At 37.8% G+C, this 24,343-nt stretch overlaps 4 protein-coding genes across 6 annotated transcripts; 3 read left to right on the forward strand and 1 right to left on the reverse strand.

The window, feature by feature from the left end:
* Positions 1-836: 836 nt before the first annotated feature.
* On the forward strand, positions 837-5,972 carry LOC132177781 (uncharacterized). Of its 2 annotated transcripts, none has more exons than XM_059590235.1 (8): positions 837-984; positions 1,070-1,125; positions 2,271-2,523; positions 3,297-3,433; positions 3,583-3,679; positions 3,826-4,380; positions 4,874-5,211; positions 5,455-5,972. In XM_059590235.1, the coding sequence occupies exons 3-8, from the start codon at positions 2,367-2,369 to the stop codon at positions 5,668-5,670; spliced, it is 1,500 nt and encodes a 499-aa protein (XP_059446218.1). In that variant the 5' UTR covers positions 837-984; positions 1,070-1,125; positions 2,271-2,366; the 3' UTR covers positions 5,671-5,972. The 2 variants fall into 2 exon arrangements, with proteins under 2 accessions (XP_059446218.1, XP_059446217.1); XM_059590234.1 differs by having other exon boundaries at positions 838-984; positions 2,254-2,523.
* A 714-nt stretch (positions 5,973-6,686) lies between these two features.
* LOC132179231 (meiosis-specific protein ASY1) lies at positions 6,687-12,323 on the forward strand. Of its 2 annotated transcripts, none has more exons than XM_059591900.1 (22): positions 6,687-6,775; positions 6,891-6,947; positions 7,498-7,594; positions 7,697-7,765; positions 7,858-7,950; positions 8,107-8,233; positions 8,335-8,404; positions 8,546-8,587; positions 8,906-9,034; positions 9,125-9,238; positions 9,380-9,422; positions 9,532-9,576; positions 9,787-9,911; positions 10,080-10,092; positions 10,195-10,271; positions 10,365-10,466; positions 10,822-10,972; positions 11,068-11,144; positions 11,226-11,283; positions 11,400-11,566; positions 11,686-11,823; positions 11,930-12,323. In XM_059591900.1, the coding sequence occupies exons 1-22, from the start codon at positions 6,773-6,775 to the stop codon at positions 11,987-11,989; spliced, it is 1,857 nt and encodes a 618-aa protein (XP_059447883.1). In that variant the 5' UTR covers positions 6,687-6,772; the 3' UTR covers positions 11,990-12,323. The 2 variants fall into 2 exon arrangements, with proteins under 2 accessions (XP_059447883.1, XP_059447884.1); XM_059591901.1 differs by having other exon boundaries at positions 11,690-11,823.
* A 1,550-nt stretch (positions 12,324-13,873) lies between these two features.
* LOC132177783 (REF/SRPP-like protein At1g67360) lies at positions 13,874-15,652 on the forward strand. Its single transcript, XM_059590237.1, has 3 exons — positions 13,874-13,979; positions 14,118-14,351; positions 15,009-15,652. Exons 1-3 carry the CDS (start codon positions 13,971-13,973, stop codon positions 15,462-15,464), a joined length of 699 nt encoding a protein of 232 aa, XP_059446220.1. The 5' UTR covers positions 13,874-13,970; the 3' UTR covers positions 15,465-15,652.
* Positions 15,653-21,520: 5,868 nt separating this feature from the next.
* On the reverse strand, positions 21,521-23,762 carry LOC132177782 (F-box protein At1g67340). The gene is made up of 3 exons (XM_059590236.1): positions 23,069-23,762; positions 22,676-22,838; positions 21,521-22,520 (listed from the first exon to the last, which is right to left on the reverse strand). Exons 1-3 carry the CDS (start codon positions 23,335-23,337, stop codon positions 21,738-21,740), a joined length of 1,215 nt encoding a protein of 404 aa, XP_059446219.1. The 5' UTR covers positions 23,338-23,762; the 3' UTR covers positions 21,521-21,737.
* Between the last annotated feature and the right edge of the window lie 581 nt (positions 23,763-24,343).

Here is a 24,343-nt window from a genome sequence, read left to right on the forward strand (position 1 = left end):
AATAGCTGATCATGGGCGGACCCGAATCATATTTGGATTGGTTTGGACTTTTGATTTCAGGCCCATTCATTTAGGTTGGGTTCCTTTTGCAATACAAATATCTAAACCCCAGGGCATTGCTCACAATGAGGAATTGGGAAGGGCCCCAGTATGAAATATAACTTGGTTTGGTGGGCCGGTCCTGGAGCTCCATTTCTAAAGATTGGTCCGGCCTGAACCCTCTCACTAGCACGTCACACGTGGAGGCGCGTTGAATAGACATAGCTCAAACTGTTTCCCACGCCCACCAGAATAATATTATATTTTGATTTTGATTTGAGGAGGCCCGACCTCACGGGGCGGAAGGTCAAATTTCAAATTTTCAAAAAAGATTCTCTTCCACGAGGCACTGCAGAAATGTAAATAATTCATATATGCCCCCACAACACAATACAATTTTGTCCGCTACTTTTCCGTTATTGTAAACAGGCCACAGTTGTCTGCAGCGGGCGCAGGGCAGAATTGCTAGTTACAGTCAAGCTTGTATAAGTAACACTTGGCTAGTGCCTGGTGCTCTGCTGGCAATGGGGTTATTCTCTAAATATCATGGAAGAAAGGGTACCTAGTAAAATTTCATGAAACAGAGGCCCCTATAGAAATAAAATTAGACAAACGCAGTCCTCCTCCTGCACAAAAAGACTCCCTTTCAAATTTAAATTAAAAGAGATAAAAGAGAAACACTCACAGATACACTAAAACTGATGGACTCGCTCGTCTAATATAAACCTTGCCATAAGAGGACACGTACCTAATAGGGAAAGCGAGTTCCCTATTTATTTGTAGATGCGAGAACTTAATTGCTCATAGACTCCTCAGCAAATATTTGTTTATCCTCACACCCCTTTGTTCAGACAAAACTAAATTTTCGATCCCTCATCATTTTCCCTCTCATTTTCCCAACCTTTGGAGGGAAAAACCTCCAAAACCGAGCTCCTGCTCACACTGGTGAACAAAATCTAGGGTTTTTGCTCCTCAAGTTTCACTCTTCTCATTCTTTGAACTAATTCACCGTTCTCATTTCTGATCACAGGTGAAGTCACCGCGATCTCGGTTTTATGATCTTTCTCGCGTTTGACTCTGTATCGGGTTAGTTCTCGACTTTTAGTTGATTTTAGCATAGCTTCTAATTTATTACTTGAATTTTGTTTTGATTTTAGGGTTTGCTGGGTTATAGTGCCTAGCTGGTTGCGATTTGTGATTTGTTGTTTTATTGGATGCTTGAATTTGGTGCTGATGTGGCGTTTTGTGTTTGGGGAATTCATGTGGGTTTTAGTTGATTTCTAGCGGTTTAGGGCTTTTTGAATTCCAAGCTTGTGATTCTGAGAGTGTTCTGTGGAGGGTCTAGGGTTTAAGCTTTAAGCTTTAGTTTATAATTCATGGGTATGTGCATGCTATGCAGATAAGAAGGCATATGAAACTCAGTAGAGAAATCGTTTAGATCCATATTTTCCGTTAAGATTGGATGTATTGGTTGGAGGAATTCTTAGAAGTTAATTTTAAAGCTCTAAGTTCTGTTTTAGAGCATGTGTTTCTGAATCTATGAATGGATTGGAGAAATTCTGGTCGAACTGAATAGCTTTCCCGTTTCAGAATGGAGGGCATCTTATTAGAAAAAAAAATGCTGTTATACATATTGTGCAACTAATAGAAGGGATATCTGCTGGAAGTAGTTTTAAATGAATATGAACGTCAAGAAGTCATGTGTAGTATTTTCAAGTGAATATTGAAAATCTGCCATAGAGAGCATACAACTTTGAGCTTTAGTAATTTCATGCTGCTAATGAAAGTAAATTTACAAGCTTTTTTTTATTTTTTTTATTTTTTTAAAATTCCTTTTCTCTGTTATTATTATTTTTAATCTATTATTTGTGCCATATAGGAATATTATGTGCATTATACTATGGTGTTGATAGCTCTCTATTAATAATTTTGCTATTGCATAAAAATTGTGATAATTGCATGCTTTTGGTAGCATTCTGTTATCAATATTAATATTTAGATGTGGTGGATTGTTAATATTTCCTCCCTACTGTTGTTGATCTTGCCAAACCTTTGGAGATGTAGAAGGTTGTGTTTGCAATTCTGAGTGTCTGGAGAGCCCTAAGCGTTTTTCTTTTTATTTTATTATCCCATTTTTTTCTGAAATGATACTCTGTTAAATCTCATAGATTGTCAATTGCTTTTCCACTAACCTTGGCTGGTGTTGTCTGATAGATATTGTCACGTAACAGGAGAGTTTGATCAGAGCCGTATTTTGAGTTGTTCTGCTGGAGCCAATTTGGTGTTGATAGCCATTTCAAAATTGGAGGATTCTTCCCAGTTGAGAAATGCAAACAAAGACAAAAAATTCCAGAGGAACTGCTGGTCGGGAGCATGCCAGTCCCAGAGTTTCAAGAGCTCAGCAGAAGGTATCTGAAAATGTACAAGCTGTAGAAAAGAAAGTTAAAGACTTGATTACATCTTCAGCTAGAAAGCAGAGACTTGGTAAATTGTTACCTTCTACTTGTTTGTGTGATAAATTTGATTAAACTTTCCACATGTATGTTTGTATAGAAACCTTACCATTGTTCCTGAGTTTTAATAGTTGGAGGTCACAAGTTTCACAAAAGGTTCATTTTGTGTGATCTTCGTGTCATCCATTGGGTATTGAAATGCTCTAAGATAGATTGTCTCATATATTAATCCTGGTTATATTCATAATTTCTTTCGGTCTTTTGTTTTACCAAGTCTTATATTTGCAGTTTACTACTTTAAACAGTTCCTTGCTAATAAGTTTAACACACATATTAGAGTATGTCACTTTACTTTTATGAGGTGGGGGTGGCAGTTGATATGATTCAAACTCTAAATGTTGTATAGGATACATGCATGGAACCATCTTGTAGCACTGCTCCTATGAGATCATGAAAACCCATATAATCATTTTAGGTACTTATATGAAATTAAAAACAAACCTATATATCACAGGCATCACACATATGTTGTCCTCTTTATGTCCTGTAATATATTTCATCATGTGCTTGCACAATATTAACAACATACATTTCAATATATTCAGTTAGTGAAATATAGTATAACACACAGATTATGGAATCTTCATGATTTTTTTCCCCTCTAGTCAAGTTCAATAAAACACAGTGATTTGAATGACCGCTAGCTGTTGTTATCTGTCCTTTTCGTGCACCTTTTCTTGTTTGTTCTCTTAATCTTTCCTTATCAAGTGAATTTAATTCTCATCTTCCCATAATAACTTTCAGTTGGTTCTCTTCCCAAGAAGAAGCGGGAGCCTGTTGTGGCAGCAAACTTGAATGCTAAGTATGAGTTGTTGCGTAATGAGTCTTCTGATGTTTGTTTGGGGCATGATGCTATTAATGATGCTTCCGTGGATTTTAAGGTAATTATTCAGTCATTCCTTGTGTTGCATGCTCATGTCTCTGTTTTTCTTGCACATGCTATCCCATAAAACCATCATAGGATGATTAGTGCGATAGCTTCACGAAATATCTAAGGTTCTCTTGTAAAACTTCTCAAAACATACTGCAGAGTTGCCATGAGGAACCTGCTCATCCCATTATGGAAACCATATTTTCTCCGTCGTTTCACATGGCTAAACATGCTGGGGAGGAAATCGCCAATGGAGGTTAGGTTATTAGAATTGATTCTTTAATTTAGAAAAATGTAACTTTGTTTCTTTTGAATACTTTCTATGGATATCTCAGAATGCATTATTGTGCTTGTCTATTTTTTTGCCACATTATTAACTTCACTTTTTTCCCCATCTTCTAGTTGATTTTGTCAAATACTTTAGGAGTGGAGATCGAAATCAAGATCGTGAAATAGAATTTTCCCAAGTTGATGCATTGAATGTTCATATTGGTCAAGAAACTTCTGAATCCATTGTTGGGGAAGAGAACAATTACACCGAGAATACAGTTACTTCAATAACATTCCCTGTTGATATGGAATTAGATACAAAAAATTCATCTGAAAATTTCAATTCACAGACCCTTGGTGATCAGATGCATACTGTATGTAGAAATGATGTAGAATCTTGTTGTAATGTGGATTTGGAGGGAGCACATCTTTCATCTGAAGTTTCAGCCATATATCTTGCCATGAAAAATTCTAAGCTTGAATGTGTTGATGAGCATGGTCAAGATTCTATGTCAACTGATGTTTATGCGGAGGATGATCAATATGAGGAATTTGATGAATTTGATCCTTATTTTTTCATAAAGAACTTACCAGACTTGTCATCAGTTGTCCCAACTTTTCGCCCCATGCTACTACCGAAACAAACGCGGAGTTGCCCACCTACTACACTTGTTTTGGACTTGGATGGTAAGAAAATGCAAATAGTTATCTATTATCTGTCAGTTTCATTATTTATTTTCCAGTGATGGATGAGTCCTGTGGTGTACATTTGTAGTTTTCTTGGTTCTGTCATTCATCATAGTATTGTTTCCATCATTCAATTGATGGATGGAACATCAATAATCAGTTTTCTCCTTTTCAAATTGTGATGCATGTGCTGGGGAGTGGTTCCCAAAGCAAAAGCAATTGCTCCATGTTTTCAGCATTTGATATTTGATCAGATTGAAGTAGTGCCAACCAACCCTTCTTTCAACCCTCTCTCCCCCCCTCCCCCCTCTTGCGGGGAACTTTTCAGGGTGTCAAATATCAACAAAAAAAAAAAATTGGGTTCTTTCTTGTTTAAATCAGATATAATAATACTAGTGATTTACCTTGTTCTTGAACCTCCTTTGCTTGTTGAGGGTATTGCTTGAACTTATGCAATCTATGCTTGTATAATAAGAATGACTTGGATTTGCAGAAACTTTGGTGCACTCGACACTTGAACCTTGTGACGATGCAGATTTCACTTTTCCAGTAAATTTTAACCTCCAGGAGCATACAGTATATGTTCGATGTCGTCCATATCTCAGAGATTTTATGGAGAGAGTTTCCAGCCTTTTTGAGATTATTATATTTACAGCTAGCCAAAGTATTTATGCAGAGCAGCTACTAAATGTGCTCGATCCGAAGAGGAAGGTATTTCGTCATCGTGTTTACCGCGAGTCCTGTGTTTATGTGGATGGTAATTACCTCAAAGATTTGTCAGTTCTTGGTCGTGATTTGGCACGTGTTATCATAATTGACAACTCTCCACAGGTACTGTTGTACTTTCCTCTTTTACTTCTTCTAAGGGTAATTCTGCAAGTTGTGAATATCCTCGACTTAGAATAATTCTTTTTTCTTCTCTTCTTTTTATTTTTTTGTTCTGAAAAATATAACATTGAATTCATGCCAATCATGCAGCATATCATGGCATACTTATTTTTCATCCTCTACACAGAATATGCTCCATAGATGGAAATCTTGATTTTCTTAATAAGTGCGTTGGCTTTCTGTTAGGCATTTGGATTCCAAGTTGACAATGGAATACCCATTGAAAGCTGGTTTGATGATCGTTCGGATAAAGAACTGCTTGCAGTAATTCCATTTTTGGAGAGCTTGGTTGGAGCTGAAGATGTTCGGCCGTTGATTGCAAAGAAATTCAACCTTCGGGAGAAAATAGCGGCGGCTGTTTGTCCTCCTCTAAACTCAATCAGAGATCCTTTTGAAAGATGAGCCTTCAATGTGAATTCCAGTTCTACAGTTTGAATTGGTCCTGATTTCAATGAGAGAGAGAGAGAGAGGAGTTCGGATCGGGGCTCTAATCAACAGTTGGAAGCGTTTTATACACAAGGGATATGGCACCCAGAAGTGCTTCATGGATAAATTAGCTTTGGGAATAAGCGTTCTCAAACTATTAAACTATATATATGTATTTTGTTGGAAGGTGATGAAGATGGTTGTAATTGAAAACTTGTTGGTATTTGAAGATGGAAGGAATTAATGAGATTTTAATAAAGTGACAACAGTTAGTTATATTTTATTTGGCTTTTACTAAAATTATTGCTCTGATTTAACCTGCCATTATTTACAAACAATTGCGAAGCCCTAAATTCTTTATTTTATTTTGTTGTGATACCCGGAGTGCCTGTGAGATTTCCAGGTTCCTACTGATCGCTTGATCACTAGTCACTACCGTGACTACCCTACGCCAGATTCACTTCCGCTCTTAAAAAAGGGAAGCCATAATGTGCTTTTCACCCGTGCTCGTTTGCACCAAAATCTCCTGAAATTTTTTGTTCAAATTTCAGAAAATTTGAATATGAAACGAGAGAGAGTGCGGATTTTAGGGCTCGTACTCCTCTGTTTGGAATTCGAACAAAGAATTCGTGGGATCTCATTCTGCCCGTTTTACTCACTTTTACTTGAGTTTGGTCCATTTGGGCCACTTTGCATTAGACTTGCGGGTTTTTTTTTTTTCGTTCAAAGCATAAATTATTTTTATAATTGTAAAAACAATTATAATTATAAAGTAAACAATTTATAATTATAAAGTATAGTATTTATTTATAGAAAAAGAAAAAAAAAACAATGCCAGGTCTTTTTAAGCCTAACAAACTCTTTGTGCCAGTGCAGGTGACCAAGGGAAGTGGGGTCCATAATTTAACAAACTCCTTCCGCAAGCGCCCACGGTCTATAAAAGTACTCAATTCCTTTCACCTCCCGCCACATTGTTCATTCGGTAACGCCGATTCAAATTTTCAAAGAAAACGCTCTGTACTTCTCTCTCTCTCTTTCTTGCTCCGATTCTCAATTCTTCTGTGAAACCGTTGAAACCATGGTGAGCTGAGAAAGCTCTCTAAACTATTGCTTTCTACCTAATCTTCTTCTTCTTCTTCTTCTTCGCGACTCTAGAAGTGCCAAATGCTCACTGTAACGTCATCGTTTTTCCTCAGGTGGTTGCACAGAAAGTGAAGGAAGCTGAAATCACCGAGCAGGACTCGCTTCTTCTGGTAATCAATGTTAGAATAACTATTTGCTCTATTTTCTGGCTTATTACTGCGAACAATTGCATTGAATGAAAATTGAGTTTGTTGCTGTTTTTCTAGTTTCCATTTCTCTCTGAATATACATCTGAGTTATTTTATTTGTTTTTATGATCCGACTCGAGTTGTTTTACTTTTTTTTTGATTTTCGGGGATCAATACTTGCATTAGTTAACGCATAAGGAATCGATAATCCATTTCTTCTGGCAATTGGAGTTAATTTTTTTGCTTAACTTGACAAAATTTGAATAGGCGATATGTATTTGAAAGTATGGATCAGATCTAACAAGTGAAGCTCGTTATAGTTTGCTAATGCATCCTTAACTCCGGCCAGTTAAACTTATTATGTAGACGTCTCCACCAATAAATTTTGGCTCAAAATGAATGAGACTCATTTCCTTTATCAGCTTGCTAGATCTTATAGCTTTGAGGCCAGGATAATGAATTAATAAACAGAGTGTGTAGAAATTGACTCCAATTATCAAATACTTTGATCGCTCTATGTTCAATCAAACAGACGAGGAACCTGCTCCGCATTGCTATATTCAATATTAGCTATATCAGAGGCATATTCCCAGAGAAGTACTTCAATGATAAGTCTGTCCCTGCTTTAGGTAAGCTCGTTTTAGTGAGATTTTATTTTTGTTTCGAGTTATTTTGGCAAAATTCAAAATATCGGTTGGTGATTTTCTTTGGAATAATTACGTCATCTTCAGAGATGAAGATCAAAAAACTCATGCCGATGGATGCAGAGTCTCGCAGGCTGATTGATTGGATGGAAAAAGGCACGTCTAGTCAGAGCCTCTTGATCTGAAAGAGCTTTTCTGTTCTTTATTTATTTATAGTTGATTTGATTTTACCTATACGGCCTTTGCAGGTGTATACGATGCATTGCAGAAGAAGTATCTGAAAACGCTTTTGTTCTGCATTTGTGAGACGGTAGACGGACCAATGATTGAGGAATACGCATGTAAGTTTTCGACAAACTTCATCATATCCTGAAAAATATGTTTAAGCAATTAATGAAACACTGATTTGTCACTGGGAAGACTGTATTGTGCTAAAAAGTAGTGAGATAGTGACATTTTTCTGAGGATTAATATATAGAATGTATCTGCTGCTGCAGTTTCTTTCAGTTACTCAAATTCTGATAGCCAGGAGGTTTCAATGACTTACAATCGCACTGGAAACAAGAAACAAGGTGAAGCATTCAAGTCTAACTCCGCAACTGAAGTTACTCCAAATCAAATGAGGTGATAAACATATTGGATTATGTCTCTCTTCGTTCCTGTTGTTTGGCTTGCAATTTTGAAGTTAAGAATTCTGTTGATTTTAGACATGTTGGTTTTTTTAGGAGTTCTGCTTGTAAAATGGTTCGAACACTGGTTCAGTTGATGAGAACTCTGGATATGATGCCTGAAGAGGTAATTAATTCATGAGGCTAATTCTTGCATGACATGTGACATTTTCCTACGTTTTCTGCATATTGATTATGGTTCTATGAGATTTTGTGGATACTGGTGTACTGATACTTATGCATTTACTTTTTTTTTTTTTTGTTTCAGCGTACGATTCTGATGAAACTCCTCTACTATGATGACGTAACGGTATGTTCTTTTAAATGTTTCCTTAGAACTTAGTTTCACGTACTTGTAATTGCTATTCCTAAATATAGATTAGGAAGCTAATTTGCAGTTCTGTCTTTGTGTGCATATAATTTCCATACTTTTGTAATTCTTATGGTTTTCCAGTGTGTTGGACATAATTATGACATTTGTGCAGTTGTATGTTTTTGTAATGAGAGTGAGGAATATTTTGTTACTTTTGAAAACACTAGTCAAGAAAGCATTTTAGATTTCATGTCTCTTCCCTCTTTGATGAGATACTCAACACGAAAAACAAATATAAATTATCTACCCTTGCAGCCTGCGGAATATGAGCCTCCATTCTTCAGAGGTTGCACAGAAGAAGAAGCGCATCATCCATGGACCAAAAATCCTTTGAAAATGGAGGTTGGGAACGTGAATAGCAAGCATCTTGTATTGGCTCTCAAGGTAAGAGATGAAAGTTGCAGGATTGACTTGATATTCAGGTCTGTAGTTCATATTTGGGATTCAGTATTGTTTAAATGATTATGTTTACAGGTAAAGAGTGTGCTCGATCCTTGTGAGGATGAAAATGAATATATTCAAGATGATGAAGTGAGCTTGGGAGCTGATTCTCTTCAAAAGGATGACTATTCCGAATCTGACAGTGAGGTGAACTGACAACATTACTCCACTTTTACTTTTTTAATTTCTCTTTAAGATTAAACCAAGCTTGGATGATGACAACTTGATTTTGATGTACTGATACAGAAATTAAGTAAAAAACCTTGCTAATAAATTTTATTCTTTCAGGTTAACCATTCAGAAGAAGATCAATATATAGTTGCACCAGTCGGTAATCAATTGGAACTTTTTTCTAGTGTCCTTTTCTCCCCCCTATTTCCAACTTGCAGATGGTTTAAGTTTTGAGTAGATACTGGAAGTAACAATATTATTCTTGACAGATAAACATCAAAAACAGGAAGATAACATTGGCATGGTTGATGAAGGTAACATTACATCTACACATTTCACACGAAACAAGAGTGATAAATTCAGAGATAAACTTGAAGACTAATGAAAGATCCATTAATGTTGTTTCTTTAAACTTAACCCTTTTTCTCTATTCCTTTTTCTTTATTTTCTTTCTAATTATTGAGGTTTTGTGGACCAACCACGGGCTGTGGCTGTTCCTGACTAGCGATTTATTGTATGTGCAGATGATACTCAAGATCCAGAGGAAAATGAACAACAATTGGCCCGGGTAAAGGACTGGATCAACTGCGTTCACCTCGATTCAGTTGAACTTACTGATGTTCTCTCAAATTTCCCAGACATCTCAGTGGTAAGGATCCCTACTTTTTGTACTCTTTTGTACAAATTAGCGGCAGAGTTAATTTCAGTGCATTTAGCTACTTCGATTAAATTTCAATTCCATTTTTTTTTTTAAGTTTATTATAGTTCCCAGTTCATGTAATATTAATGATATTGTTTTGTATTATTATAAATGCAGGTTTTGACCGAAGGTAAATGGAGGCTTTGTTCCAAGTTAAAGGCAAAGTGCATTCAGTGATGCATATGTTGAGATTAATAACAATTTTCTTACTTTCTGACTATAACTATTTCAGAAATCATGGATAAGCTGGTTAAGGAGGGTGTTCTATCGAAAACTGGAAGGGACAGATACACCATTAACAAGGAAAAGGTTGTTTTTATCTCTTTTCCCCCTTTAATAATATTGAAGGCTGTATCTGTATCTGCTGGTTGGCTCATACTTTATTTTATTTTTACATGCTAGAACTCTGACTATGAATTCACAATGGTGAAAGAAGAAAAGGATGGTCAAGGAATCCCTATTGGTGGCAAAGGTCCCCAGGTCGAAGATCACTTGTACATGAAGGTGGGATTTGTTTTATTCTGTTTGCCTTTGTTCGTGGTCTAGGGAGTCAGCTCCCATCCACATTGTTAAAGCAGTTCCCTTTCTGATTAACATTTGTATGTTGTATGCATGTGTCCACAATAAGAACTAAATCCAGCTGTTGAATTCGGCCCATCAACTTCGTATTTTGGTCGTAGCCATTTTGCAAAATAAGTTGTATTCATCCCAAGGTTCTCTGGTCGGTTTGAATAATAAAAAGAAGAATCTCAGATAACTATAATCTGTTTGTTATGTTATAAGATTGTTGGGAAAGGATGGTAGATATTGCGGTTATGTTCTTGATGGCATTTCCTGACTTTATTGTTCACTATTTCAGGCTCTGAATCATGCTCTTACAATGAAATATGTTACCGTTGCAAAGCTTCAGAGCAAGCTCGAAGGAGAAGCTAACCAATCAACTGTGCGCAAAATAATAACTAAATTGGCTCAAGATGGTTTTGTTGAAGCCAAAGGCAACCGAAGGCTAGGTTTGTGCAGCCCAATTGAAAACTCTGTGCTTGGCATATTTTTGCATGATTAGGTTCGTTCTATTTACTTTTCTTTCATCTATTTTATAACATAGGTAAGCGAGTGATCTATTCTGAAAGGACTAAGAAAAAGCTCCAAGATATGAAGAAAGCCTTGAACACTGAGGCTATGGTATTATAAATTTTCTTTGTGTGCATAGCTGCATCTTATTCAAATGTAATGTACTATTCTTTGACTCTAAGAATTGAACAGGATATGGATAATAATGAACCACATAACAATTCCGGCCATGGGGAGATCCAGACAATAGGTACCTGACTATAGTTTTTTTTTTTTTTTTTTGGTTGGCTTCAAGTTCAGCTTTACAACTTTTCCTCTATCTTTACATTAGCACTTAACCTACAATATATGCTCCATTGATAACAGAGAACAACTACAATGACATGTCCACTTGTGGTGCCCTGCGCTCGATTGGATCAGATCTTACACGCATGAGAGTGAGATCTGACGTGAATCAGAATGGCCCAATCAGGAGTAACAATACAATTTCAAAGACAAAGGAGCATGGAAACACTCCCACTAGTAGGGCCCAGGTAATATTACCAATATAGACATGAAGCACCTACTCTTTTCTGTTAACAATTATTATGTCTTGCAATTGGAATGCTCCCCACTGCCACCTGATAAGTAATTTACTCTGGAAATTGTGCAGCCAGTTGCTTCAAGAGAGAGTTTTGTGCCAGGATACGAGAACGGCAGAGCAAACGGAAACACAAATTGCTGTGATGAGGTGGATGCACTTATCGGCAGTAGGTCTAGTCAAGATAGGCGATCCAGAAAAACAAGCACGGTATACTGTTAATTAATCCTTACCCTAAAAGTTTATTGTCGCCATGCCCAGCTACTAAAAAGCCATGTTTCTAAAATATTGGACCTGTAACTTTTCTCCTTTGCAGGTTAGGGAGCCTATTCTTCAATATGTGAAGCGCCAGAAATCTCAATCCCAGGCTGCCTGAAAAGCTTTGGAAATGTGGTGCTACTTACTATATTGCCTTTCTAAATAGTTTCTTGAGTTTGCTGTTTTCCACTTATATATGTGGAATTTATAGAAGTAACTTTTTCTATGACCTTCGATAAGATATCACAGAGCTTGACAGCTCACACATCTCCTCGGTAGGGCGGTGGCCCAAGGAAAAAATTAGCGTTTCTTTCTATTTGTCTTGGCATGATGGTGGGTGAGCGGTATGAATGTCTACACAATTATGCAATCTCTTGTACTGTGACTTTTGGTATTCAAGGATCCTTTTCATCATATTGAAGCAGCCAATAGGGCAATGGTATTTTAGAGAAAATTTGTTCTTAACCAACTATAGGAATATATACTCGCCCAAAATTCTTGAGAAAATGCCAGAGTTCAGTTAGGAAGATAACGTATCTAACAAGTTTAAGAAACATCAATGGAAGTATGCATATGCTTCTTAAAAAATGGAGCTGGAAAGGCCTTAAATGTTGTTGGTAGAATTAGCTGTGAAGAAGGTACAGTCTAATGCTTTAAGCAATGCCGATTCACAGCCTAGCGTTTGAGAAGGTCAAAATTTATGTGAAGGAAATGAAATGTTAGCATTTTTGGTAGCTGATGCCTGATGGAGTACTGATGGTGATGTTTGGGCAGGAAAGGTGAGAAATAGCTCACCTAGACGACTACATTATGCTGCATTGTTGTTTTGTGCATGGGGTAAACTTTCCAGTTAGGTAGAGATGCTCCTCGAAGGTCCCATAGCCTACCCGCATGTACTATTCTTAGACAGATCAGCGTTACTGTAGCATGACAAAGCCCCCTAAGCTTACAGCCTCGTAGTAAAATAGTAAAAACAGCCGTGTTTAAGAACAGAAACACTGAAAAAAGATTCCTTTTCCTGCCAAAACATGTGGCCCCAGGTAAAGCAAATGATGATTAATTATATCTTATCTATTGAACTTTATTTTGAGCAATAGGTTGCAGCCCACAGATTAGTCTTTAAAATCAGATTATTATAATAATAATCCTGCCGGGATTAGATTAGATTTTCCTAATGAACTTCAGTGGGATGGAATAGGTTGTCGGATGTACAATGTATCTGAAAGGAAAGGATAATTTAAGAAAAAGAAAAACTGGACTATGATTACTTAATGTATTTGACCTCATCCCCTGCTTAATCCCGTAATTGATTTTTAATGTCTTGTCATAACTATTTTTTTATTTGAGAGTGTATGAGTAGTGTTAGGAATAATACAATTTTTTGTTTTTTTTTTTTTACATGTATGTACAAGAAGGGGAGAGAAATTCGAACTAGTAACGTCTACTTTATTAAATGTGATCCCATACAATTGAGTTATCTCTTGAAAACTACAATATAATTTGTAAATATAAAATATTACAAAATAATACGATTTAGTCGATTGAGCTACCTCTTTACTACAAAGTCATTTACAAAATTAATGTGTCACTTTATAATTAAATAATACGATATACAAATGTAAATATAATAAAACAAAACAAAATTTAAACCTTAGAATAAATTCTCAGTAAATTCACTTGTCTTCCGAAGCGACGAGGTGAGCGATGCTATGAGGCCCTTCTTCCCTCAGCCAATGGGGCCCAGACACCCACAAGTCCATAAAGGAAGGTTCCTAGAGAATTCCGTCCAACGTGTCAGCAAGCACCACGTGTCCTTCCCGGAACCTCTAGGCTCTAGTTGGCCCTAGAACACTCTTCCATCTGGGCCCCACCCCCCTTAAAAACCAACAAATTTTGTTCACTCGACTCAAGGGCCCATACTCAAAACCCAATCAGAACCCATACCAACCGTCAGATCTCGCGCACATAGCAAAAGGCTGTTGCGTCGCCGTTACTATAAATACGACCGTCTGCCCCCAGAAGTCTGATATTTTTCAGTTACGACTTGAGCACGAGAATCTGCTTTTAACCAAACGCAAAATATAGTTCTTTGATTCGCAATGGCCACGGTGAGCTCTTTCTTCGTTGTAAAATTTCCCTTAAAAATATACTTTTCTTAATCTTAAATCTATTCCTTACTCGTTTGAAGGATTTGTATTTCTTTGCCTTAACCAGAGGTTATTGTTATTGGTGATGTTTGCAAACAGGAGATGGAGACTGAAAGAAAGAACCAGGAACTGAAGCACCTAGGGTTCGTGAGGTTGGCGGCGATCCACGCGCTGGTGTGCGCCTCGAGTCTGTACGATTACGCGAAGCAGAACTCGGGGCCTCTGCGATCAGCCGTGGAGACCGTGGAGGGCGCCGTGACCGCCGTCGTGGGCCCAGTGTACCAGAAGCTCAAGGGCGTGCCCGATGATCTCCTTGTTTTCTTCGACAATAAGGTCCCGAAACTTCGAATTTTGATCTTTTCCTTCTGTCGGGATCGACGATTTTCATTCATGGATTCTTTATTTGTTATTTCGTTGATTTGATTTGCCTTCTCAGATTTTGGGATGCAAATCCTATTATTTTTCCTAATGTTCCAATATGCAATTAGTTTGGAATCGTAAAACGGATCATTCATGCTATCACTGATCATAATGGTATCGTTGCTCCATGTTTGTTTTTCCTCTGCTCTTTTGCTTCCTCACTCTGTTGGAGTGTCTTAGACTACTGTTTGATTTTATAGTTGCTTTGGTTACAACGTAGGAGTTGTTTACTCATTATTATCCTCTAGATTTCTTAGTCTACGCCGCAGTCCTTAAAATCCTAACCAATATTTTTAATTAGATAGTTAGAATGGGTCTGCATATTTGTTTAGAAGTTAATAAATCCCGCCACAATCGTATAAGGGCTGAAAGCGTAATACTTGAAAAAGTCACTGAAATCAACATGCATGTGATCCGGACATGCTAATGAGTAATGATTGAAATCTTCTTAGTCTAAACTGATCAATTGCGAGCGTTGGTGCTCATTCATCTAGTTTTTTATTTTTCATTTTTCTGATGAACATTGATGGAAGTATTTCGTGGAACTTATAAATTGTTTGATTACTACAGGTAGATGAAGCTTCGCACAAGTTTGATGAGCATGCTCCACCTTTCGCAAAGCATGTTGTGAGCAAAGCTCATAGTTTGGTTCAGAAGGCATCTCAAAAGGCTCAGAAGCTTGTAAATGAGGCTCAAACTGGGGGACCTCGTGCTGCTGTGCATTATGCTGCTTCAGAGTATAAGCAGTTCCTTGTGTCCCAAAGCGTCCGGATGTGGGTTGGGCTGAGCCAATGTCCACCCTTCCACACGGTGACAGAGAAGGCAGTGCCGGCAGCTGCCAACTGCTCAGAGAAGTACAATCGCGTGGTGAAGGACATGACCCAGAAGGGTTATCCCATCTTTAGCTATTTGCCTTTAGTTCCTGTTGAGGAGATATCCAAGGCAGTCAAGAAGGGAGAGAGTGGAAAGGAAGGAGTAGCAGCAGCATCTGCTGGACATAAATCAGATTCTTCTGATTCCGATTAATGGAGTTTCCGTTTTGTCTAAATCAAATCTGTTTGCGTTCTCTTTGTAGTCTGTTTCGACTGTAAATGACTCCTAGACTCAACTCCTGTCCAAGTATGAGTGAAAGTGAATGATTTTCAGCGTAATTGGCTGTGGTTCAGATGAATGTTCGTAGTGCATAATCTGATTCTTCCATATCTGTTCGATTCTATTATTTGTTAATTGGTTCCACCTTTTCACCTATCAGGTTCTTCCTACTACTGGCCGCCTCTATTGCACGCAAAACTCTAAATGCAAGTTTCCATGATTCCCTTCGCTTCTGTCAAAAATATTCTTTACCTTCTTGTAAAAGGTTGTTCCAATAATCCCCCAAAAGGCAAATTGGCATTTACTCCTCTTTAAGATAAAGGCTTCTCCAAATTAAAGGTAACGGACAGGACAATGGTCACATGCTACAAGGAGTTAAATGAAAGTTGAAACGGTGGCTAGGGCATATACTTAGTCAACTAGGATTCAACCAAAAACTTCTTGAATCATTTTTGCCATGAGATTGCTAAAAGACATTAACTCAAATCAGTATGATAATAAGCATTGCAAAACAGTGTCTTTTATACCACCAGAGTTACACGGATACTTATTCAAACTCATTACAAACCAACTGATGCTCCTGCACCGTACATTGTACTAACATTCGACAGAATAACAAGCTTAAGTTTCTCCTTTCCATTAGGAAAAGCTTTAATTCACTCCGCAGATGGCATATGAGATTTCTGCATCAATAAACAAAATTAATGAATAAACCACAGAACAATTTTAAATGAAATAAATTGATTTTCCTGCTCATTTCAGATACGATGTCCTCATTGACCTTGCAATGGACCAAGACCCCATGTCAGATTCATCAACAATTATTAGAAATGATTAGCATACCAGAGAGTCATATTGAACGAAAATTGAAAGTGGATTCTAGTTCCCGTGGGAAAAAAATTAGGTATTGTTAGTACAACTTAATGAAAGCAGAAAACTCATGTGCAACCTTTTTTAGGGATCAGAATGTCACAGTTTGATGTTCCTTTAAGAAACTGAAACAGTATTATGTTTAGCAAACTCGATGGAAACAATATAATTACTTTTAGCAGATAGTTGTTAGCAAATTCAAGTTCAAGTAGATGTGATTATATTTTCCCAATCCCTCCTATATTAAAAAAGTGTGTAACATGATAAGAAAAATTAGATGCAGGGGTTTTGCAAATACTAAAGAATGGGTTAAATCGGTGCTTTTGAAAATAATTTCATTTGATTTCGTTCTAAGGAGTAAAAGGGAACTTCAAAAGGTGATTATATCACCTGAAGTAGTCCACAATTACATACACTGCCACCATAATATGCTATGAAGACATACGCAATATAAGTCATGACTCTGCTGGTAATGGATCTACATGATCTAAACAATCGGAAAAGTATCATATAGACAGTCTATTCCTTATGCAATGGAGTTATCCTATCAATACAAAACAAAGCAAAATCATCTCTTCAGTGCAATGATAATACAACATAAAAAAAAAGTAGATAAAAATTTTCCTTATTAGTTCTACATTCCTTGCACTTTTTTATTATCAAAGAAAAATTACGGTGTGGAGGTTAAATCGGCATGAAATCACTGACAGAAAGACATCACTTAGGTAAAATGTATCATCAGAAGCAGCTTGCTAGTTTTGCCCTTGGCAAAAACTCCAACAATTTCATCTCTGAAGCCATGAATATATATTATCATCAATATCGGTACGATACTTTTGGTCGCTCAATTCATGCCAATACAAAGCCTTCTAGAATATGTGCATCAACAAAAGACACAAATTTTTCCAACTCCAAAATTTTCCAAGCTGAACCATTCACATGCCACGTGAATAAGAGAAACACACTCATTTGCTCTATTCAATTTCCTCTCCAATCATTAGAAATCCTTTATACTTTTTATTCTCAGACAAATCGCACATGGAGATATCCCACCAGAAGGCAGAAACAAACACTAAATCATTCCAACAAAAACTAAAGGTATCAGAAACATCCCACACCACAACATCATAATCTTCAAAATAAATGTCATCGATCTCTGCAAATTCAATAAAAGCTGAGAATACGACCTTATTCGTTCATTTGGGGGTGTCATGGACATGCTGAAGAAGGTCATCATAGGGGTCCCTCCGACCGGGCACCTGGCTGATCTGGGCATCCCACCTCAGCTGAGAATTGTGGCGCTCGAAGGTCCAGAACCCATAAGGACGTAGAGGGTAGCTCCACATCTCCTTGGTCTTGTTGCACCGATCCTTCACTGCATACAAGTGCTCCCTGAATTTCCTGTCCCTCTCCTTAGGGTCCTCCATCAACCTCAGAACCAAATTCTCCGCAAACTCCATTATAAATCCCATCTTTGATCTCTCTTCCTGAACACCTTGAATCAAAACCCTAACGTAATCATTGATTTTTTAATGAGATTTGCCCTAGCTTTAATTAATTATTGACAACCCCTATTTTATGCATTCAGGTTACATTAGAAAACCGATTCAACAGTACAACAAACAAAGACTCAGTTTGTCTGATCAGAAAATTGAAGAAAAAATAAAGACATGCAATCAAGTAACATAAAACTTGATGTTTATCTGATTTCCCAGAAATATAGGAACTTTATCTCAACAAAGTCAATAGGGTTTTTAGGTTCAGATGAGTCGAAAGTCCGACTTCCTTGAGCCAAGAAAATGAATTTTCTTTTCTTTTCCTATATTTTATCAGCAACCAAACAGATCAGGTGGTTTCCAAATGGAAAACCGAGTAAACAATATAAAAAAAAGGACCTCATCAACTGAAATTTACAAAAAGTGAAAAACAAAATCGAAATCGAACAACATTGTTTCGGAAAATACGATGGGAAATTGATATTTACCTGGTTGAAGCTTTAAGAATCGCGAAGCGGAACAGTGTGTTCTCCAGGGTCAGCTAAAGCTAAAATAAATCGCTTTGCGAAGTCTGAAAATGTACCTGAAACCACGGCCCAATGGGCCTAGCAGTTGAGCCAGGTTGGGATAGTGGGATAGTTAACTGCCTGGGCACAATCCCATGATCTGCGGCAATTCAAGCATTCGGCCCAAAAGACGAAGGATTTTAAAAATTTTAAGGTAATTCTATGATTGAGTTTTTTAAATTTTAATCCCTATTTTTAATTAATTAGTTTAAATTTTACCATCTAATTATTTATTACCTTTATAAAATCTAAACTCATTATATCTTATACTAGGGTGATCCCATTTCATTCTATTAATTAAATAGATGTGTCCAAAATTAATGTAATTCTACATGCATTTTTTAATAAAAACATATAATTTTTACATGTATTTTTAATAAACTATATGATTCTCACGTTAATTTTTTAACATATGTTAATTTAATATATTTGATTGAAAAAAATTTCTATGGAGGAAAACTTATCCATTTTTTTTTTTTTTTAATTTTTCTTAACTAACTGATTCCTATCAAATTTGTAGTTAGCACCTAGCTAGCACCCTTCCCGACAAGGATTCTTTTTATTTTAAGTAAAATAAAAAAGAATCATTTCGATTTTATTTGATTTTATCTAATGGTGTACATAATGACACGTCAATATATGTTCTTGTATTCATCACATGGCATCATGATAAAATAAAATAAAATTTTGATAACAAAATGGCTCCTCACTTAAGACGGAGAGAATCCTATTGCAACGCTTGTGAATCCCGTTGGACACACCACGTAAGCTTCTTTAATCTCAACCACCTTAGAATTTTTATTTTTATTATTTTTATTTTTTTTTTAATTTTTATTCACGTATTTGGCCATTGGGACTACGCAAGGGATTCATGGGCGAGATTGTGATTGTGAGGCCTGGCCATGGTTTATTTATCAACGTACGTAAAAGATACGCATCTGCATTTATTTTGTGATTGAGTAACTTGTGTTTGTGGGAGAATGACGAATGCCCATAAGTTGTTTGATGAATTTCCTCAACAAAATGATCTGCCACCATATAATTGGTGAAATAATTAAGAGAGATATATTGCCATGATTTTGAGTAATATCCCAACACTAGTCATGTGTAATATAAGAAATATAACTTTCATTCAATAGGAGTAGACGGTTGGTTAGGTGTTTTTCTTTAAATAGTTTGCAGAAGGGGGGACAGGGAAAAGAGAGAGAGAGAGAGAGAGAGAGAAGCATTAAGCAAGGGCACAGTGTGTACATGATAGGATTCCCATTTAATAATATTTGTCTTAATTTTTCTCTTTGAGAGACCAAATAAAAAAAATAATAATAAATAAATAGAAGCGTTCGTGAAGGCATGTCAGGAAGCAACAACCGGTTTGGTTAGAGTTAAGGTAGGTCAGTATTAGAAATGCAATATGTGTTCTGAAGTTGCTTACAGCGAATTAGCAATTGGTTAGGATATACCCTTCACCTTTGATTCCTTCAAATGCCCGGTTCCAGAACTAGCCATATGAAATTGCCTGTATGACATGACTTTGCATACAATTTGAAAGAGCAACTTGTCCTAAAAAAAATCAACCTATTCAACAACAAAAACATTTTTTTGACAAACCCTTTTTCCATTGCATATATCTCCAAAATTTAAACGAAAAAATAAAAAAATAAAAAAATCACTCCAATGGAACAACCGTGTAAAAAATTATGAACTTCTATTTTTTTTTTTTAATTAAAAAAATGGAGGTTTTATTGGCATTTAACTGCATTTTCTATAATATGTTTTCAACAAACCGGCTTTGGTCATTCTAATATATATATATATATATATATATTCGACAAACAGAAGTAAACCTCGAAATATGCATGCTAGCCACAAAAGAAACCAATAACAAAAACGGTGAGTTTTTCATCCAAAAGAAATAAAAGCCGAAAGTTATAATGAAAATTAGATGAAGTAGATGGGTTTTCAACCACTGCAAGAATTCCAACTCCTGGTTATAAATGGGCTGGGCTTGGACCACCATCGGTATAAAGTTCTGAAAGCAACCGAATAGCAATTATGATGCTAAAAAAAGAAGAAGCATAAATACATTGTGCCTACCCACCACGAAATGAAATCTAGTTAAGAGGAGAGGATCTATTTATGGTCCGGATCAAATTTTATTGTATTTAATGGTATATATGTTTAAATGACATACAATATATATACTATTAAATACGTAAAATTTATTATTATTATTATTTTTAATTTTTTTAAAAAAAAAAAACGAAAAAAAAACAAAACCTTCCTACCTCACTTAAAATAGAGAAATCATGATTCCAATGAAATGCCCTTATGTTTATAAATATGCTCTCTCTCTCTCTCTCTCTCTCTCTTTTTCTTGTTATTCTATTGGTTGTATGACCAAGCATGAAACTTTACAAGCAACCATATCCTCCACTTGCAGAATCCATGCCTCCCCCACTATTCCATTTACTATTCTTTTTTCCTTTTGCTCTGTGTGTGTGCTTCATGGTCAATCACATACCGTGTCCAACCCCTTTTGACCACCAAAAGGCCATGAAAAAAGCTTCAAAAGTAAAACGGCAAAATAATGAGATAATTACCTACTATGATGCCTTATGTCTCCCCCCATCCATTACCTGTCTCTCACCAAGCGGGTCTTTCACTGAAATCAACCATTTCTCTTTAATTACTAATATGTACTACTGTTTTTCCATGCCTTAATTTGACTTTCTTTAGCATTTAAGACACGAGAAAAATAAAAAATAAAAAATAAAAAAACCCATATCTTTACCCTAAAGGAAAGGAAAGCCAGTTTTTAAGCCATAAATGATGTTCATATTGTCAGTTTGGTTATACCATCCTATCCCTCTACCTAAATTTGTTTTACAGATGATCACACAAAAGGTTTTTTTCACAAAATAACATAAAAATTTGAAAATTGGAGGCTTAGTTTTTTTTCCCGAAATTAAAAACCTTCTCTTTTTTTTTTTTTTTTTTTACTAAGTTAAGGCTGAAACTTCTCTACAGTACAAAAGGTACAAAACAGATAAGCAAAGAGAAAATAGAAAGGCCCCCACTATTTCTCCAAAAACCCCTCTCTATACATCAAAAAAAACGGGGGAGCAGAACTCCGTGCCAACCAACGGCCATACAACTTAAATTTATAATTATCCCCCCAAAAATGGCCTCTTTTCTTTTCCCGTTGTTCTTTATCCTATTAAGAGTATTAACCCACATTATCTGCCGTAACCGTTCCGTCACCGTCAACGTTAAACTTAACTCTCAGCCATGACGTCATCGTTGTTCCCATTAACTCCGCCATCGCCCTCACCATCGTCACCATTAGCGTGGCCGTTCCCGTCACCGTCATCATCCACCCACCGCTCAGTGGGCGTGCAGTCCGCCTTGTGGCGCATCTTCCAATCAAGCGCCTGGCAAGCGCGTGAGCAGTAGTTCACGGTCCCACACACCGAGCATCGACGGAACTCGTGCCTCCTAGTCTCAGGCCGTCCGCACCCCACGTGCGAACACAGTCTCAGAACCAGGCCCGGAGACCCGGCACGGGACCCGAACCACTCCGCCAGGAACCGGCTCGCCGGATGAGCCTCCGGCGCTGGCACGTTGCATCCGAAGTCGCTCAGCAATGGACAGCCCCCGCAGTTCACGTTCCGTGGATGAGGGTGGGGGAGCGGGTGTGGGTTCCACGTGAACAAGGAGCGCGTCGGGGCGCCCACGGCCGCCGCGTTGGCGACCACAGCGGCAAGCTCGCGGGTGTTGGCTTGGACTAGGAATCGGCGCCCCTCCGTGATGTTCTGGCGCACGCCGTAGCCGTCCTGGAGGCAGTGGCCGAGCTCGCGCAGCGCGTCGATGTGCCCTAGGAAGGCGGCTCGCGCGCACAGAGCCACGCCGGCTCGGAGGTCCTTGTCGTTCTTGGAGCCGCCGCTTCCGTTGAACTGTATGACGGCGAGCGAGTAGAGCGCCTGCGCGTGAGAACTAATCGCCGCCTTGGCCATCAGCGACGCTCCGCTCCCTCGGTTTTGCAAACAGTAGAATCGAATCTGCAGCGCATTCAATACTAATTAACAATCATCCGCGGAATGTTCATAGCTTGTGAAATGGGATAAGAATTTTGACTTGATTACTATTACACTATTTATTATTGATTATTCCTTTGATATTTCTCATATATGGGTATGTATATAGCGAGACTGACCATGCCGAGAGTGTAGCAGGCTTCGACGTTTCCGGCATCGGCGCAGAGTTTCAAGAAGCGGTGAGCGGACTCGGACCAGTTCTTCGCTCTAATGGCGAGCGTTCTCTGAGAAGCTCTGGATAAGACTAGCGAATGGAGACCTAAGCCGTTTAATCTCTTGCACCTGTTTCAGAATACAAATCAGTTACGTCAGATTCAAAAACGACACCGTCGAAATCGGAATCTGTAACTTCAAAAAAAAAAAAAAACAATCTTTATCTAAAAGATGTCAGTTTTGCAATAAAACTGACGACCACGGTTCCGATCGTAATTCCGGTTGAAAGACCGGAATCTATCACTTGCCGGCGAATGAAAATCAAACATGAAGAAAGAAGAAGACGAAGAGCCACGTACGTTATCAGAACGTTGATGAAATCTGAGGGGCATCCGGCGGAGGAGCTGAGTTTGCAGAGAATAGAAATGACAAGATCGTCCGGCAAGGCGTCGAACAAGTCGCACTTTCCGGCAACCTCCGGCGATTTTCTGTTCCTCTTGCGGCAAGGCATGTGGTCCCCGGCGGAATCTCTCCTCCTCTTCACTACTACTGTCTTCTCCGACGACATATAAACGTCTCCTCCCCCTCCAACGACTCTAGGGTAACAAAGCCCCCTCCTGGTTCTCATAGCTAGTCCTTGGTTATCTCTCTCAGAAGTAAAGAGAGGAAAAGGCAGAGTGAGAGGTTATATAAAGCCTAAAGGGAAGGCCTAAAGGGAAGGCCTACAAGGAGAACACAACAAGCGCAACGACAAAGCCGAATGCTTATAAAGAAATTAATTAGGAAATGAATACAATAACAAACCCCGTCAGGCCTCAGGGGGAAGAGATAGAAAGGAGTGGGTGTACTTCATTTACACTTCTACCCCCTTTAATTCTCTTTTATTTCGGTCAAACGTCGTTGACCCAGATCCGCCAGTTCGTCGTCGGTTTGTGTTTTGCTCTCTCTCTTCTGTGTACTGCAAAATCCCTCACCCTTGTCTTCACGCTTTTGAACGTACACATATACTCTCTCTCTTTTTTCTTTTGCGAAACAGATTGATGAGAGGCTACAGCGAGAGTGAGAGAGAGAGAGAGAGACAGGAGCGAGCCTCATCTCGGTATTTATGTTTGTTGCCTGTTGGGTACAGGTGGGTGTCTTTTCTCTCTCTAAAAATGTTTGGGTTTGTTTTAAAAGCAGTTAATTTTGTTGCAAGCAAAACAACTAACTCAGGTTATTTTCGATATTCAATTTCACCTCAGGGTAAATCAACGTACACGGCACCTTCTAGCGCGTGAAAGCCACTCTTCGTCTTAGACGGTTAACTGGTTTTGTGCGTGACCATGGCACGTCTCGTGGAGAGTGGGGAAATGTTCGTCTTCTTAACAAACTCAGGTAGCGAATTCTGGGCACTCGTCGACGACCCAACCACTTAAAGGTCAAACGTATGAATAAGAACAGATGTTCAGTTACTCTTCTTTGTTTTACTTGCCTATTTATATTTTGCCCCTTTTTTCCTTATATACCCTTTCTTCCCTTTTACAACATTTTTTTTTTTTTCAACAAATTGTATCTGATACACTATTTACTAAATTTGAATCTTTCGGCCTCGGCATTCCTTTCAAATTATGCGGCTCCGACTCTTAACAAATTTT

The sequence above is a fragment of the Corylus avellana genome, chromosome ca4 (assembly GCF_901000735.1).
Source record: "Corylus avellana chromosome ca4, CavTom2PMs-1.0".
Classification (NCBI taxonomy): Eukaryota; Viridiplantae; Streptophyta; class Magnoliopsida; order Fagales; family Betulaceae; genus Corylus; species Corylus avellana.

What these genes read in the sequence shown, in the direction of transcription:
- LOC132177781 (XM_059590235.1), top strand. Translation starts at nt 2,367, where the DNA reads ATGCAAACAAAGACAAAAAATTCCAGAGGAACTGCTGGTCGGGAGCAT. An exon ending in AGCTAGAAAGCAGAGACTTG is followed by an intron (nt 2,524 to 3,296) that starts GTAAATTGTTAC and finishes AATAACTTTCAG; the next exon opens with TTGGTTCTCTTCCCAAGAAG. An exon ending in ACTTGTTTTGGACTTGGATG is followed by an intron (nt 4,381 to 4,873) that starts GTAAGAAAATGC and finishes TTGGATTTGCAG; the next exon opens with AAACTTTGGTGCACTCGACA.
- LOC132179231 (XM_059591900.1), top strand. An exon ending in TGGATATGATGCCTGAAGAG is followed by an intron (nt 8,405 to 8,545) that starts GTAATTAATTCA and finishes TTTTTGTTTCAG; the next exon opens with CGTACGATTCTGATGAAACT. An exon ending in ATTCCGAATCTGACAGTGAG is followed by an intron (nt 9,239 to 9,379) that starts GTGAACTGACAA and finishes TTATTCTTTCAG; the next exon opens with GTTAACCATTCAGAAGAAGA.
- LOC132177783 (XM_059590237.1), top strand. An exon ending in TTGTTTTCTTCGACAATAAG is followed by an intron (nt 14,352 to 15,008) that starts GTCCCGAAACTT and finishes TGATTACTACAG; the next exon opens with GTAGATGAAGCTTCGCACAA.
- LOC132177782 (XM_059590236.1), bottom strand. Translation starts at nt 23,337, where the DNA reads ATGAGAACCAGGAGGGGGCTTTGTTACCCTAGAGTCGTTGGAGGGGGA. An exon ending in TTCATCAACGTTCTGATAAC is followed by an intron (nt 22,839 to 23,068) that starts GTACGTGGCTCT and finishes ATTCTGAAACAG; the next exon opens with GTGCAAGAGATTAAACGGCT. An exon ending in CCTGCTACACTCTCGGCATG is followed by an intron (nt 22,521 to 22,675) that starts GTCAGTCTCGCT and finishes AATGCGCTGCAG; the next exon opens with ATTCGATTCTACTGTTTGCA.